Source organism: Triplophysa rosa, linkage group LG14, assembly GCF_024868665.1.
Source record: "Triplophysa rosa linkage group LG14, Trosa_1v2, whole genome shotgun sequence".
Taxonomy (NCBI): Eukaryota; Metazoa; Chordata; class Actinopteri; order Cypriniformes; family Nemacheilidae; genus Triplophysa; species Triplophysa rosa.
In genome coordinates, this window is record NC_079903.1 from 3,332,118 (window position 1) to 3,346,366 (window position 14,249).

Genomic DNA, 14,249 nt, shown 5'->3' on the forward strand with positions numbered 1-14,249 from the left:
CGAATCCACCGATGCACGATCTCTACCTGCTGCCTGACCGCTTCACCAGCAGGTGGTGCAAGTCGGTTCTGACGAAGACCAAAGCAAGAAATGCATACTTTTTATATGCTGGCCGCACAGTCCACTCATCCGCTCAATTTAAATTATTTGTTCTCATTGATATCTTCTTATGCATCATCAACATTTTCAGAAATTTTATTATTTTATTATACTGACGCTTGCACTGCCAGCAGTCTGCACAGACAGACACTATAGGCCTATTATGCTCAGACTTTGACTGCCCTCCTGCACTGGCTTGAAGGAATTAAGTTATTTTTTCGCTCAGCACATCATGTTCACATAAATCTTATGCATCATCAGCATTTACAGGACATTTATTTGTATTTATAGAAGTCAAATAACTGTGATCTCAACTAGCAGCTTATTGACATTATTATTTTTATTTTGATACGAGACGAATCTTTTAGCCATGCGCAGGCCAGATAAAATAGACCAGATAAAATAGACGGCTTTCTTTAGAACCCGACTAGACCTGAAACGTTGTGTACAGCCTGCAGCCAAGCAAGAGACCTCACGGCATTATGGATCTAACAGCTGTAAGGTGGCTTTCTAAGTGCAAAGATACAAACTTTCACAATAATGTGCCTCACACGAACATACGAGTATAACTACACGCCAAAAGTTGCTGTCTGTTCATGAAGTGCCAAAATTTCACTCACTCACTCACTCCATTAACCTAATTAAGTCTTAAGTTTGGCGTAACAAATATATGTTGTTTACCATAGGCGTAATTTGCGGGTGGATGGGTGGGTCATGTCCCCACCACTTTTTGCCAAAGTCAATTTTGTCCCTACCACTTATTGTAAGAAATAAAAAATACGGAGCGTCTATTTACCATGCAAGTAGCCCGCTTTGTAAGCAGAGGCTATTTATAGTAACTCCCACCATCAGTTTCAGATTGGAATAGACAAAATGTAAGAAAGGCGCACGAAGCTTAACTACTCCAGTGGCGCAGAGCGTAAAGCATGTGCTAACTGCTTCATGTCGTCGTGGGTTCGCGACTGCAGTTTGTTGAACTTTTTCCCTATCACATATCAGATTGTAAAGGTATTTATTTTTAATAAAATGATGAAAATATTTGAAAATGGCTGTTCAAGTCATACATGTACCAAACATGTTGCGCTTAATTGCACTTTGGTGCTATATATTCGTCCTTATTGTTCTCGACATGCGGTTGCTATCGCCTATTGCATGATTAATTACATTTTGATACTTGATAGAAAACTCCAATAAATGGAAAAAGTCACAACTTTGTAGTTTCATGAGTTCAAAACAAAATTTAGAAAGTTTGTTGTATATTTGTAGCCTATCAGGCAATGCCCGTAGTAATTAGTGAAAATAAGATTTTTTAAAGATATTATTTTCCATCTGTTTCCCCTGTATAACTTACTTGAATGTTTGTCCTTATTAGCAGGGGGTTGTCAAACACCTAATTTTTAACACGGGGAAAACACACATTCGTTTCAGTAGTTTTTGTTTGATCACAAATTAATAAGTTTAATTACGTACGGCAACAGCCATCCTTACATATAATAAAGCACAACATGCTTTAAATTATATATTGGTGAAAACATGATTTAGTTTAAAAACAAATGGAAGCAGATCTGATATGTGATGTGAAAATTTAGAATAGTGAGATCAGCGGATACGAACCTACTTCACGGCTGTGTCTTTATTAGGCTACTTGTCATGCGTCTTTCTCACTAACGTTACGCCACTGAAGCCGTCGATAAATCGGCACAGTTTTTATACTGTTCTCTAGAGGAGTCACCTACATGTTTCGCGCTTGTGACGTCCATGAATATTCCCAACGAGTTCTTACAGAAACAATTTATTAAAGTATTGTTTGTGTCGTCTTTGTCCCCACCACTTTTCAAAACAAAGTTACGCCACTGTTGTTTACCTAACCATAAGATTGATTTAATTTGTGTCTTTTCGGGTTGATTTGGTAAAAGCACAATCATTTTAAATTAGGCTACCAGAGAACCGATGCCATATTGGACTCGACCCGTGCCCAAGGCATTTGTCAAAGTTTTAGACTTGAAACCACTGGGGCCCATGATGACCTCTAACATACACTTCAACACAAGTCTTTCATGGCTGAGCAGTGGAAAAATATATTTAATTACTGGTCAGAAAACAATGAGTGCTCACTGGCAATATATACAGTATACAACTAGTTCTGTTGATGTTTGGCGCATTGTATTTTGCATTATACTTTTATATTAGGCTATATACTTTCGCTTTAAGTGTAGCTTACCCGATACTAATATAACATATAAAACGAAATTTTACGATTTAGTATAATAATTTATTATGTATGTGCTTACATAATAAGTCAACATATTGTTGCATTTATGAATTTTAAATGACAGAAGTCTAGATATGCTGAAACCACGCTCATTCAAGGATTTGCTTTGACGGAGAAAGCACGTAATGTAAGTATCTGAAATATATGTCAGTTAAATGAACTTATGCTGACTGAATGAGAAGTAAACATTTTGCTGAATATCCACAACATTTCCATGGTGGCATGGTGGAACAAAAATGCTATAAGCTTGCAAGATCTGCCTGCACTCAAACCCTTTCGCCATCAGTGTGCATCGTCTTATTGGCCGATGTACTGTGCTAAAATGCTAAATGTTGCTTAATCTAGCTATTGAGACCAAATGGCTAAAAATTTGTATAGCCTACATCTTTTTAACAAAGCGTAGGCTATACAGAAATCAGAAGAGCCCTGAATATGAACACAAAGCACTAAATGGCACAATAAGAATGTTAGGATGTCCTGCTGTATTTCTTACGTAATACCAGAACAGTGCAAGCACTGTTAATACAATGCATTTTTTTCAGTTAGTGCTATTCAGCACATCTTTTTGCTTCAAAACACATTTGTCTCTATTTTACTTCCATATGAATCTCCCCCCTTCTTATGTCACTGCAGGTTTATTGCCACGATTTATATCACAATCACCACACTCCTACAAATGTCTAATTTTCCAGAGTGTTCCTTCAGCTCTGACCGTAGAAAAGCGATTACTATCAAAACCCACAGAGCGTGTTTATGAGCTACTGTATGGTGTGAAAGATTGTGGAAGATTTCTTCAGTGCATTTCAAAAAAATAAAAACACAATACTGTATCAAAGAAGGTCAAAGATGAAGGGTTAAGAAGAATTTCAGTAAGTTATAGAAGGACTTTGTCAAATAGCTAATTACTGTTTGGGTTAACATTTATTACATAATATCAAGCAAAGGTCTTTGTGATTTACTTTCTTGATGGTTTTTATGGTTTAAAAATGTGGTCCTCGAATTATTATCCCTCGCATTGACTTTTCTTGGCAGCAGATGTCACTGAACTCTTTATTTCACTCCCCTCAATAACCTGTCATAAAGAGACCATTTCTGATGAATAAATCTAGCTCCAAAGTGTTTTTTTTATGTTATCTTAATACTGTTTTCTGTTGTGTGTTTGCGCAGGTCCTGGAAGCTGATGCATCATGGAGAGGCTGGTGTTTTATGTGTTGGTGTTTGGCGCGCTGGCGAAGGCTCAGCATTGCCCGGGTCGATGCATCTGTCAGACCATCTCACCCACGCTCACCCTCCTGTGTGCTAAAACCGGACTTCTGTTTGTGCCCCCGACCATCGACCGCAAGACCGTGGAGCTCCGTCTGACCGACAACTTCATCACGTCAGTCCGCAGGAAAGATTTCTTGAACATGACCAGTCTGGTACACCTGACACTGTCGCGCAACACCATCAGCCAGATCGCCCCGCACGCGTTCGTGGGACTCAAGGCTTTGAGAGCGCTTCACATGGACGGGAACCGTCTGACCCTCATTAACAGCGACCAGCTGAAGGGTTTGATCAACCTGAGACACTTAATACTGGGCAATAATCAGATTCATCAGGTGGAATCATCCACTTTCGACGAGTTCGTGTCCACCATCGAGGACTTGGATTTGTCATACAACAACCTGAGGACGTTACCGTGGGAGGCGATAGCAAGAATGACAAACATCAACACGTTAACGCTGGACCACAATCTCATCGATTATATCGGAGTGGGGACCTTCATGCTGCTCACGAAGCTGGTGCGGTTGGATATGACGTCAAACCGGCTACAGAATTTACCGCCCGACACTCTGTTTCATCATGCCCAGGTGCTATCCGACCCAAAGATGTCCAGTTCCTCCAAACTGACGGTGAGCTTCGGCGGAAACCCTCTTCACTGTAACTGCGAGCTCCTGTGGTTGCGTCGCCTGACGAGAGAAGATGATCTGGAGACCTGCGCTTCTCCGGAACATCTGATGGATAAATACTTCTGGTCCATCCAGGAGGAGGAGTTCATCTGTGAGCCGCCCCTCATCACCAAACACCAGGTGACCAAACCCTACGTCATGGAGGGTCAGGGGGTCACGTTAAAATGTAAAGCGATGGGCGACCCTGAACCCGCAATACACTGGCGCTTTCCGGACGGCAAATTGGTGCACAATAATTCTCGTACCATTCTGTATGATAATGGCACTCTGGACATCCTCATAACCACCCTGAAGGACAGCGGGGCGTTCAACTGCGTTGCGTCCAACGCTGCCGGAATCGCCACGGCTTCCGTTGAGGTCAACATGATCCCCTTACCTCTGTTTGTGAACAACACGGGTCACATGAGAGAGGCGGACCCGGGGCTCTCTGACATTACCACCTCCACCAAATCTGGCAACAATGACACCAAGTCTCAGAACAAACGGGTGGTGGTGGAGGAACTGACGTCCAGCTCGGCTGTCATCCACTGGCCCTCAGAACGCCATATTCCTGGAATCAGAATGTATCAGATCCAGTACAACAGCACCATAGATGACACCCTCGTGTACAGGTAAAGACACTCACGCTGTTATCATGCTTAAAGAAAATGAGATTTGCTTATGAGAGAAATTTAATTCAATGTCTATATGAAGTCTGTATGTCATTAAAGAAGGTCTGATGTTCAGGTTAAAGTAGAAGTGATGGATGAATGGATGGATGGATGGACACTCTAAAAAATAATTCAGTGGATTAGTAAATATCACCAAAAAATATTACAGTTTTTCTCCATTGGTTTGGCTCATTTCTTGAAACAGAAATTACATTCTCAAAATTCTAAGATCATTTGGCAAACCAGTCTTACAGTTCAGCACAACACTATAGCTCACTTGCAAAAGCTAATATCTCTCCCAAAACTGTTCACTCATGCTTCAAAACTAAATTCCTTTCCCATATAAAGAAGTCAGTGCCACGAAAATGGCAAAGATCCTTTTCAATTGCTTTGGCTCATTTCTTGAAACAGACCAGACGTTCTCAACACTCTTGGTGCTTTTGCCAAAATAACTTGGATGGTTCGGCACAACACCATGGTTCACCTGCAAAAGCTCATACCTCTCCCAAAACAGTTCACTAATGTGTCAAAACTAAATTTCCTTCTCATTTAAACAGCCAGTGCCCCCAAAATGCTTCGTCCCTTTGGCATTGTGTAAGCACTGCAAGTCAAAATGTTTAGATGTTTTGTCACTATGGCAGAGGACCATTGAAACATCCCTCATGTCCACCTTTCAGTCTTAGCCCAGTCCTTCATTGACAATGTGTTGGGTTTCGGGGTGAGCACGTGTTTTGTTGTCTGTCTCGCCATGTGTGTGTGTGTGTGTGTGAATGTCCTAGCACGTGGAGGCTGTCTGACAATCTCACATGTTCGCTGTCTTTAAAGTCACCGTCACTTTTCACTGTCCCTTGTGCGATCGTTGACGTTAGTCACACAGTACCCATCTCTTGTCTCTAAATCTTGTCTTGCTTAAAGTAAGTTCCATCTTGATCTTGATCTTGATCCTGTTTTTTTGTCCTGCTTTGTCTTGTCGTGTGGAAGGACATTTTTTTGTGTGGATTATTGTTTTGGATTTTCTCCCCGAAGAGATCACTATTTTGAGTCAGAGTAACCCTGTGTTTCTTTATTTTTTGCCCAGGCGACACTCGGTTGCCTAGCTTTTTTCCTTTCCCATTTTTGGGTTAGTTTTGCGAGGATTGTTTTCCCGGTTCTCCAGCGCCATCCACGCCTCGGCTGCTGCTGGATCATCTGCCTGCCAGTCGTTTCCTCCCCATCTTCCCTGGCACTCTCCAACCTCTGATCCTGCCAACCGCGTGGCTCTAGGGACACCTTCCCCACCACTCCGGCTGATGCTGCCGTACACTGGGGTTTCCCCGGTTGGCCTCGCAGTCAGCCGCTACCCTCCAGGGCTCCGGAAGGATCCGTCCTCTTACAGACTTTATGTGTGTTCTGGTCTAATAAATTACTTTGTTAACCCGCTATTGAATCCGTGTGTTTTCAGTCCAGCCCTGACACAATGGTTACTGTACTGTTTTTTTGTCTAGCTAACAGAATACAATTGTGTGTATAAAACTGAAAAAAAGAAATAGGATTTTAGGGTAAGAGTAGCCTCCAAGGTTTGACATCACACATTGCACTCATACTGCCAAGGAAATTGTAACCATTATCATTCACACACATAAAGTAACTTCCATACATCAGAGTAAAAAGAAAATGTATACAGCATAATATACTGTTATATAAACACACAAATAAAAAACAATCAAAATTATATGCAGCCTACAGTGCTGTAAATAAAGCTGGCGTTTCACAACTAACAGTTCTTCACTGGTCGCTGTCCTCACCTCCCTCTCCTGGCCACCGTCCTCACCCTCCTGGCCATCCACACGCTGCAGTCTGTCTGGCCACAGATTCTCATCCACATCACAGCGTATATTCTCCTTTGCGATGCAACGAGGGAAGAAATGGCGTGCATGTCGCAACCATCCCCTACACTGATCTCCTGTAATATCCTCACACGCAGCGTCCATTGCATGGAGCAGGGACCTCTGATCTTGAGCCCGATGCTCATACACTCTCCACCTCCAAGCGGAGAAATACTAGGATTGAGGAAAGGAGAGTAAGGTGGTAGGAACACCATGACCATCCTTGGATGAGTAGTGAACCAGGCCCTGATGAGTGGGCCACGGTGGAAATTCACATTGTCCCATACAATGACATATTGTGGTAGGTGAGGCCTTCTCTCATTTTCAGGGATCAAATCAAAATGAAGGCGGTCCAAGAAGATGAGGAGCTTCTGTGTATTGTATGGGCCAAGACTGGGGATGTGAGTGGCCACACCATTCTCAGATATGGCAGCACACATAGTTATATTGCCCCCTCGCTGGCCTGGGACATCCACCGTGGCCCGGTGGCCAATAATATTACGGCCATGTCTTCGGCCCTTGGCCAGGTTGAAGCCAGCTTCATCCACAAACACGAGGATGTGAGGGGTCTCGTTTCCTTCCAATGCCATTATTCTCTACAATAGCGTAAAAATAGAAAACATCAAATTAGTCATACAGAAGAGTCATACACTACAGTTCTATGTTCTCCACAAGTTCAATATACTACTGGCCACTACTCCAGTGGTTCCAAACCTGGGGTACATGTACCCCTATGCAGAGGTACTACAGGGGGTATTTGACAGAAAGGGGAGTGGGGAAATCATCAATGACTAGACTTACTGAAATGTTACAGTAAAACCCACAGTATTAGATAGATTTACATGGTAGGCACTAATTGCAGCTCTTTGACCCTTTTTCTTATCGTATGTTATATTCTTCAAAATAAGGATTATAATGATAATTGAATCATACAGTAAGATGCAGTTTTTAGGTGAAATGTTGAAGTCAGATAAATCAAATACTTTCATACCTGGATTACCTGGATAAACAAATCAGGTAAAGTGGGTACTGAAGCCAAAAAAGTTTGGGAACCACTGCTTAATTGTAAAAAGGTTATAATGATGGACAACCAGTAACTGATTTACATGTACATACTGGTACCACAGCTCTTTCACTCTATCAGAGTTCCTCTCAAATGGTACCCTGTAAATTTGCTTCATTGTCATCTGATGCTTCTTCAATATCCGGTCTATTGTGGAGATGCTTATAGAGTTGACATTTTGGAATATGGCATTGTCTTGTAGGATTGCAGCGTGGATCTGTCTCAATGTGATGGCATTATTTGCCATCACCATGTTACAGATCTCTTGTTCTTGTTGTTCATTGAGAAGTTTTCCTCTGCCACCCGTGCAAGGTTGTCGTCTAATCCTAGACATAGAATTCAAAGGACAACACTCCATTCATAATGTATACCTTATGTATTCCTTACAGAATGAGTTACCTATGTAATTGTATTGTTGTTTTACTTACAGTAACTTTACCACAATTCTTATGCATCACTGCACAGTGACTGGAATACTACTGTAAACTGTATCATCAATACTGTAGAAAATAAATTAGGCTAATTACATTAATTACATTAGGCTGCACTTGCCTCCACCATTGTGAGGCCATGGTTGATGACATGGTCTATAATTGTGGCCCGAATTTCATCCGGGACAGCATGGTGTCTTCGTGCTCCTCGGCCTCTTCCCCCTATTCCACCACCACGCACCCTTACTCGTCCTCCTCTTCTTCTTCCTCTTCCTCGAGCAGGCAGTTGCCCTTGTTCATTTACTTGGCCAGGTGCCTCCATGTTTAGAAATTGTACTGGTCCTGCATGGTCAAGCTCTTTACATACATGTTTGGCAGCATTCACAGTCATGGACAGCACCTGTCAGGTAACTAAACATACTGTTTGATTGGTCATCTGAGATGTGTGAAACTCCTCCTTCGTTAGTCAAGTTCTAGTTTCACCTGACTGTCAATTGCTGTAATAAATTTATCAAATGTTACAAGGGATTCATATATGGTATTCATGGTATTATGTTCTTGACTAATTTTGACAATTGAACAGACTATTGTGCATGTGGTGACTTATACAATGAAATGACGCTGACACATTTTGGAGCGAACAACCATTAGACTGAGAATCAACAATCAGTTTAGATCAACAAGATCTATTCACTTGAAAATTGTGCTAAATGTAGGCTACCTGTACTTAATCATTTGCAAAGATGTACTGAGACATTGAGACATGTACTTAGACATTTGCAATTTGATGAAATGAATGAGAAATTCAAATCTGTTGTGAACAATTGCCAAGTGGTTTGGAGGTTTGTCCATGTTGTTTTGAGAATGTAATTTCTGTTTCAAGAAATGAGGCAAACCAATGGAGAAAAACTGTAACTTAATAAAATCTTTTTAAATCATTTAAGGGATTTTTTTAGTGGGATTTATTAAAAATATTATTAAAACAGTTACCTTCTCTTATATTTTCATATATTATTTGAGTTTATTTAATCTAATGAACTAAGCATTTTATTAACAAAATGTATTTTTAGTGTAAACTAAATAGTTTTTATGTTCTTTATATGTTCTACAATAAATATTTGAGTTCAGATTTACTTTTTTTTTTACTTACATTTACTAAATTTAAACATTTTTTTTTAATCTCATTGATTTCACAGCTTTAGTGAAATCTTTATCTTAAGGAAATTTAGTGTTAGTTATTAGTTATTTTTAGTGTAAATTGTTTCACTGTATAAGAGTGTATATATATATATAGTATATATATATATATATATATTATAGATATATGTAGATATATGTAGATAGCCAGAGATATAGATGCATTTCAGTTTTTCTCAATCGCTTTGACTCATTTCTCGAATGAGACTTAACATTCTCTCAACTGTAAGTTCAATAAGTTTGCTGGAACATCAGAACTCTGTTGCATGTCTGCAAAATGTAGTAACTGATTCCAAACATTAATTCCCTTTCTGTCGGTCTCTCGACGTTGTCGAACCGACAGATTGGGGTTCGCTCTTGAGAACCTATCAACTTCTGACTAGTTTAGAAAAGGCCAATGAAATTTGCATGCCGGACTCCTCCCCGGATGTCCGGGTATAAAAGGAAGCCGGCGTGCTCATTCATTCACCGTTTGTTCTTCGGAGCCTTCACTCTGATTGACTTCGAGACTTCATCTCTACGCCGAATTACTGCTGGAACCTTATGACGTGATGGAGCGGACTGTCCCTTCCTGCAGCGACTTCCCCTGGGCGTCTCGGCAGTGCCAGAAGAGTTTGAGGTTTTTTTTCTAAAAGAGCAAATTTCTCCAGCGTGGCATGTCCTGCTGTTCTCATAGGTGCAACACACTCATCGAGGAGGGGGACAGACACGATGTCTGACGGTTGACGATTCAGATGTTGCGTCACGGGTGGCTGTGTTCCCACGGGACTCAGCCACCACCTCATCTGCTCCCCGTTCCGTGACGGCAGGACTACGGCTTTCCCGGGCCGACGTGAGCATTGGGTTGTCAAGCCGCGCCCGCCCCCAGTGCCGTGTTTTTCCGGAAGTGCATGTGGAACTTAGTAAGACCTGGAACGCCCCCTCTCCGGCACATTCATGTCTAACAAGTTCTGTCACCCTCTCTTCCCTCGAGGGTGAGGCAGCTAGAGGATACGTGGATGTCCCCCAGGTGGAGCATGCCGCCGTGGTGCACTCATGCCCGCAGGCGGCGGCCTCCTGGGGGGGCTCAACCTAGACTCCCGTCCAAAGCATGTAGGGTCTTTCGTGTCGAGAGCTTGCATTGCTGTGGGCCAAGCGGCCTCCTCTCCATGCTATGGCTCCTGCCAGGCCAAGGCGTTGTGAGAGCTCCACGAGGGTAAGACCGACCCAGCGCTTATGCAGGAACTCTGCGCCGCCACCGACCTCGCTCTATGAGCGACCAAGGTGACCACGCGGGTCCTGGGTCGGGCGATGTCCACGCTTGTGGTCCATGAGAAACTCCTCTGGCTGAACCTTGCACAGATGAGTAACGCCGAGAAGGTCCACTTTCTCGACGCAACCATCTTGCAAGGGGGGGGGGCTGTTTGGTGATTCTGTCGACCCGCAGTTCTCGACAGTAAAGAAGCAGACAGAGGATATCAAGCATATCCTCCCTCGCCGCGACTCAGCCGCCTCGGCCGTCGAGTCCCGTGCACCATCTGCTTCCCAGCAGCCATGGTCCTCTTCGACGCCCTCCGGCTCTGGCGCCCCCCACTCAGGCGGCCCCCCGGAAGAGACATCGAGGAGGAGACCATCGCCCCGTCAGCAGCCGTGGCAAAAGCAGTGGCCCTCATGGGAAGACACCGGGGACATCGAGAATACCATCGGGCCCGACCCCAGCCATTCCACGCTGGGTGGTCGACCCGGGACGGTTCCTGCCCTGCCCCCAACGGCCCACTCTCTTAAGAGTTCTCTCTCTCTGGGTGTATATCACAGCCGCTCTCACCCTCTACAGGACGGTGTTTGGCAACTCAACGTTGCAACACGGCGAGACCCAATGTCGAGAATAATCAGTAGCCCTCAGCACTCTCAGTCGACAGTGCGTTGTGCTACATCATCGCCAGGCAGGTAAGTCAGCAGAACCGATTTCCTCCCCGGGGGCTTCCCCACAGCAAGGAATCCGCACTGCCAGCCATCGAACCACCCCCTGGGAGGTCGATGAAGCAGATCGTAACCCTAGCCCCGGTCTCGGTCCCTGGGAGCCTGACTAGAGCCCCCAAACTGTCACTGCGGCTACGGGATACGCTCCGTCTCGGCTACGCGATACAACTTACCAGACGCCCGCTCAAGTTTGGGACATCCTCTTACCTCAGTCAGAGGTTAGGATGCTCCCGTGCTTCGGGCCAGGGTCACCACCCCTCTGGCAAGCGATCATGCTCGTCCCTCTGGCCGAGATGTTCAACAGGTTCTGCAGCCCGTACTTCATCGTCCCCCAAAAAAGGGGGTTGCTAGATCTGCGTACCCTGAACAGGCACCTACTCAAGCTGCCGTTCAGGATGCTCACGCAGAAGCGCATCCTGGTATCTACCAGATGTCAAGATTGGTTCATGGCAATCGACCTGAAGGACGCTTACTTTCATGTCTCGCTTTCGAGGGCGGGCTTATCAGTACAGAGTCCTCCCTTTCGGTCTGTCCCTGTCCCCATGAGTCTTCACGAAGATCGTGGAAGCCGCCCTCACTCCCCTCAGGGAGAGAGGTGTGGGTACTAACTATCTCGACGACTGGCCCCTATGCAGAGCATCCTCTTTCTCGGTATGGAACTCGACTCTGTCTCCATGACAGCATGACTGACTCAGAGCACGCTTCAGGCATTCAGCGATCCCCCTGAAACTTTCAGAGGCTCCTGGGCACATGGCATCCTCGGTGGGGGTGGTCCCCCTTGGGTCGATGCACATGCGACCGCTCCAACACTGGCTACAGAGAAAGGGTTCTCTGGAGAGCGTGGCTCACCGGCAGCAGGCGTATGGTCATCACGCCTTTCTGCCGACGCACCCTGACCCCCTGGTCTTCAATGACCTTCTTGCGGACAAGTTCCCCCTAGGGCAGGGGCAAGGCATGCCGTGGTCACGACGGATGCCTCCCTGCAGGGTTGGGGTGCCGTGTGCAACGGGCACGCAGTGTCGGGGCGGTGGATGGGCCCCCGCCTGCATTGGCATATCAACTGACTAAAGTTGTTGGCTGTGCTACTTGCACTGAAGAGGTGGCAACCTCTCGTGCAGGGCAAGTACGTGCTAATCCGGTCAGGACAGCACAGCTGCCGTGGCGTTATTAATCGTCAGGGTGGCATTCGCTCACAGCAGCTAACATGACTCACCCGACGCCTCCTCCTCTGTAGTCAGCAGGTGATCAGCTCCCTGCGAGCCACACACATCCCAGGCGACCTGAACCAGACAGCTGACGCGCTCTCTCGAGAAAGTGGCGATTCCATCCCCGCGCAGTCCAGCTCATATGGGAGCAGTTTGGCCAGGCGAAGGTGGACCTGTTGCCTCCCTGGACTCCTCCCATTTCCGCTTTGGTACTCCCTGACTGAGGGACCCCTCGGCACGGATACCCTAGCGAACAGCTGGCCGCAGGGTAAGCGGAAGTACGCCTTCCCCCCAGTGAGCCTCATTGCACAGGTCTTGTGCAAGGCCAGACTTGATTCTCGGAGCTAAGGCTCTTGACAACAACTCCCCCCTGGCCACTCCCCCTGGCGAAGGACCTGCTTTCCCAGGGAAAGGGGCACATTACGGCATCCCAGGCAGACCCCTGGAACCTCCATGTCTGGACGGGACGAGGAGATCCTGAGTGGCCCACCCCCTGCGGTGGTTGGGACATCACTCAGGCTGGGGCCTTGGCCACTAGGCGGCTATACGCCCATAAGTGGTGCCTCTTCTCGTCCTGGTTGCTCGATCGGGAACATGCTGTCCCTTCCTCAAGAGAGATTGGAGAGTAACCTCTCCCCCCTCCACACTGGGAGTGTATGTAGCTGCTACGGCCGCTCATCACGACCCAGTTGCTGAGAAGCCTCTGGGACAGCACGACCTGGTCATTAGGTTCCTAAGGGCGCGAGAAGGCTACCACCTCGTCCGCGCTCCGTACCCTCTTACGACCTAGGCGGCGGGCCTCACGAGCCCCCCTCCCTTCGGTCCTCCTTCAATCCGAACGTTTTCCCATGAGTTCTCCTCTGATGGTGACACCATGTGGTGTCTCCACTAATTCCTCCCTACGGCAGGTGGTGGTCTCTACAGCGTTTTTCCCCCAGGGTGGAATAATGCTTACCCAATGGCCCTTATGGTGCCGGGCTTCCGTGACGGCCGGTGGCAGGGGCTTCCCACCTTTTCGTAAAAGCTCTGGGACCCCCTACCTCTCCACAGGACGGTTACAATTTCGCGCTAGCGTTCACGTCTGACTCGCCCAGGACAGTCAGCGTCGCTTTGCTAGAGATTGTGATGCAGCTCAGCGCTGTGGCGTTTTCCATAGGAACCCCAATCTGTCGGTTCGACTCAACGTCGAGAGACCGACAGAAAGGGAACGTGTTGGTTACGGATGTAACCTCGGTTCCCTGATGGAGGTTACGAGACGTTGTGTCGAACCGACAGAATGGGGTTTGTCTTGAGAACCTATCATCTTCTGAGTATTTAGAAAAGGCCAATGAAAATTGGCGAATGAAATTTGCATGCCGGGCTCCTCCCCGGATGTCCAGGTATAAGAGGGAAGCCGGCGTGCTCATTCATTCACCTGTTGGTCTGAGGAGCCTAAAGCATCCTCCCCCGACCGCTGGGGTGGGCGGCCAGTGTTGTGGCATGAGGGACACAATGTCTCGTCCCCTCCATCAGGGAACCGAGGTTACATCCGTAACCAAGACGTTCCCTTTCTGTCGGTC

The 14,249-nt window shown here is 46.0% G+C and overlaps 1 protein-coding gene across 3 annotated transcripts in view; it reads left to right on the forward strand.

The window, feature by feature from the left end:
• The window catches only part of lrfn1 (leucine rich repeat and fibronectin type III domain containing 1), a 309,368-nt gene that overhangs the window by 265,006 nt on the left and 30,113 nt on the right, over window positions 1-14,249 (forward strand). For all 3 annotated transcript variants that reach the window (XM_057350501.1, XM_057350502.1, XM_057350503.1), the window contains exon 3: window positions 3,539-4,931. In XM_057350501.1, the coding sequence (XP_057206484.1) occupies window positions 3,559-4,931 (1,373 nt within the window). In that variant the 5' untranslated portion in view covers window positions 3,539-3,558. The remainder of the gene's footprint in view (window positions 1-3,538; window positions 4,932-14,249) is intronic.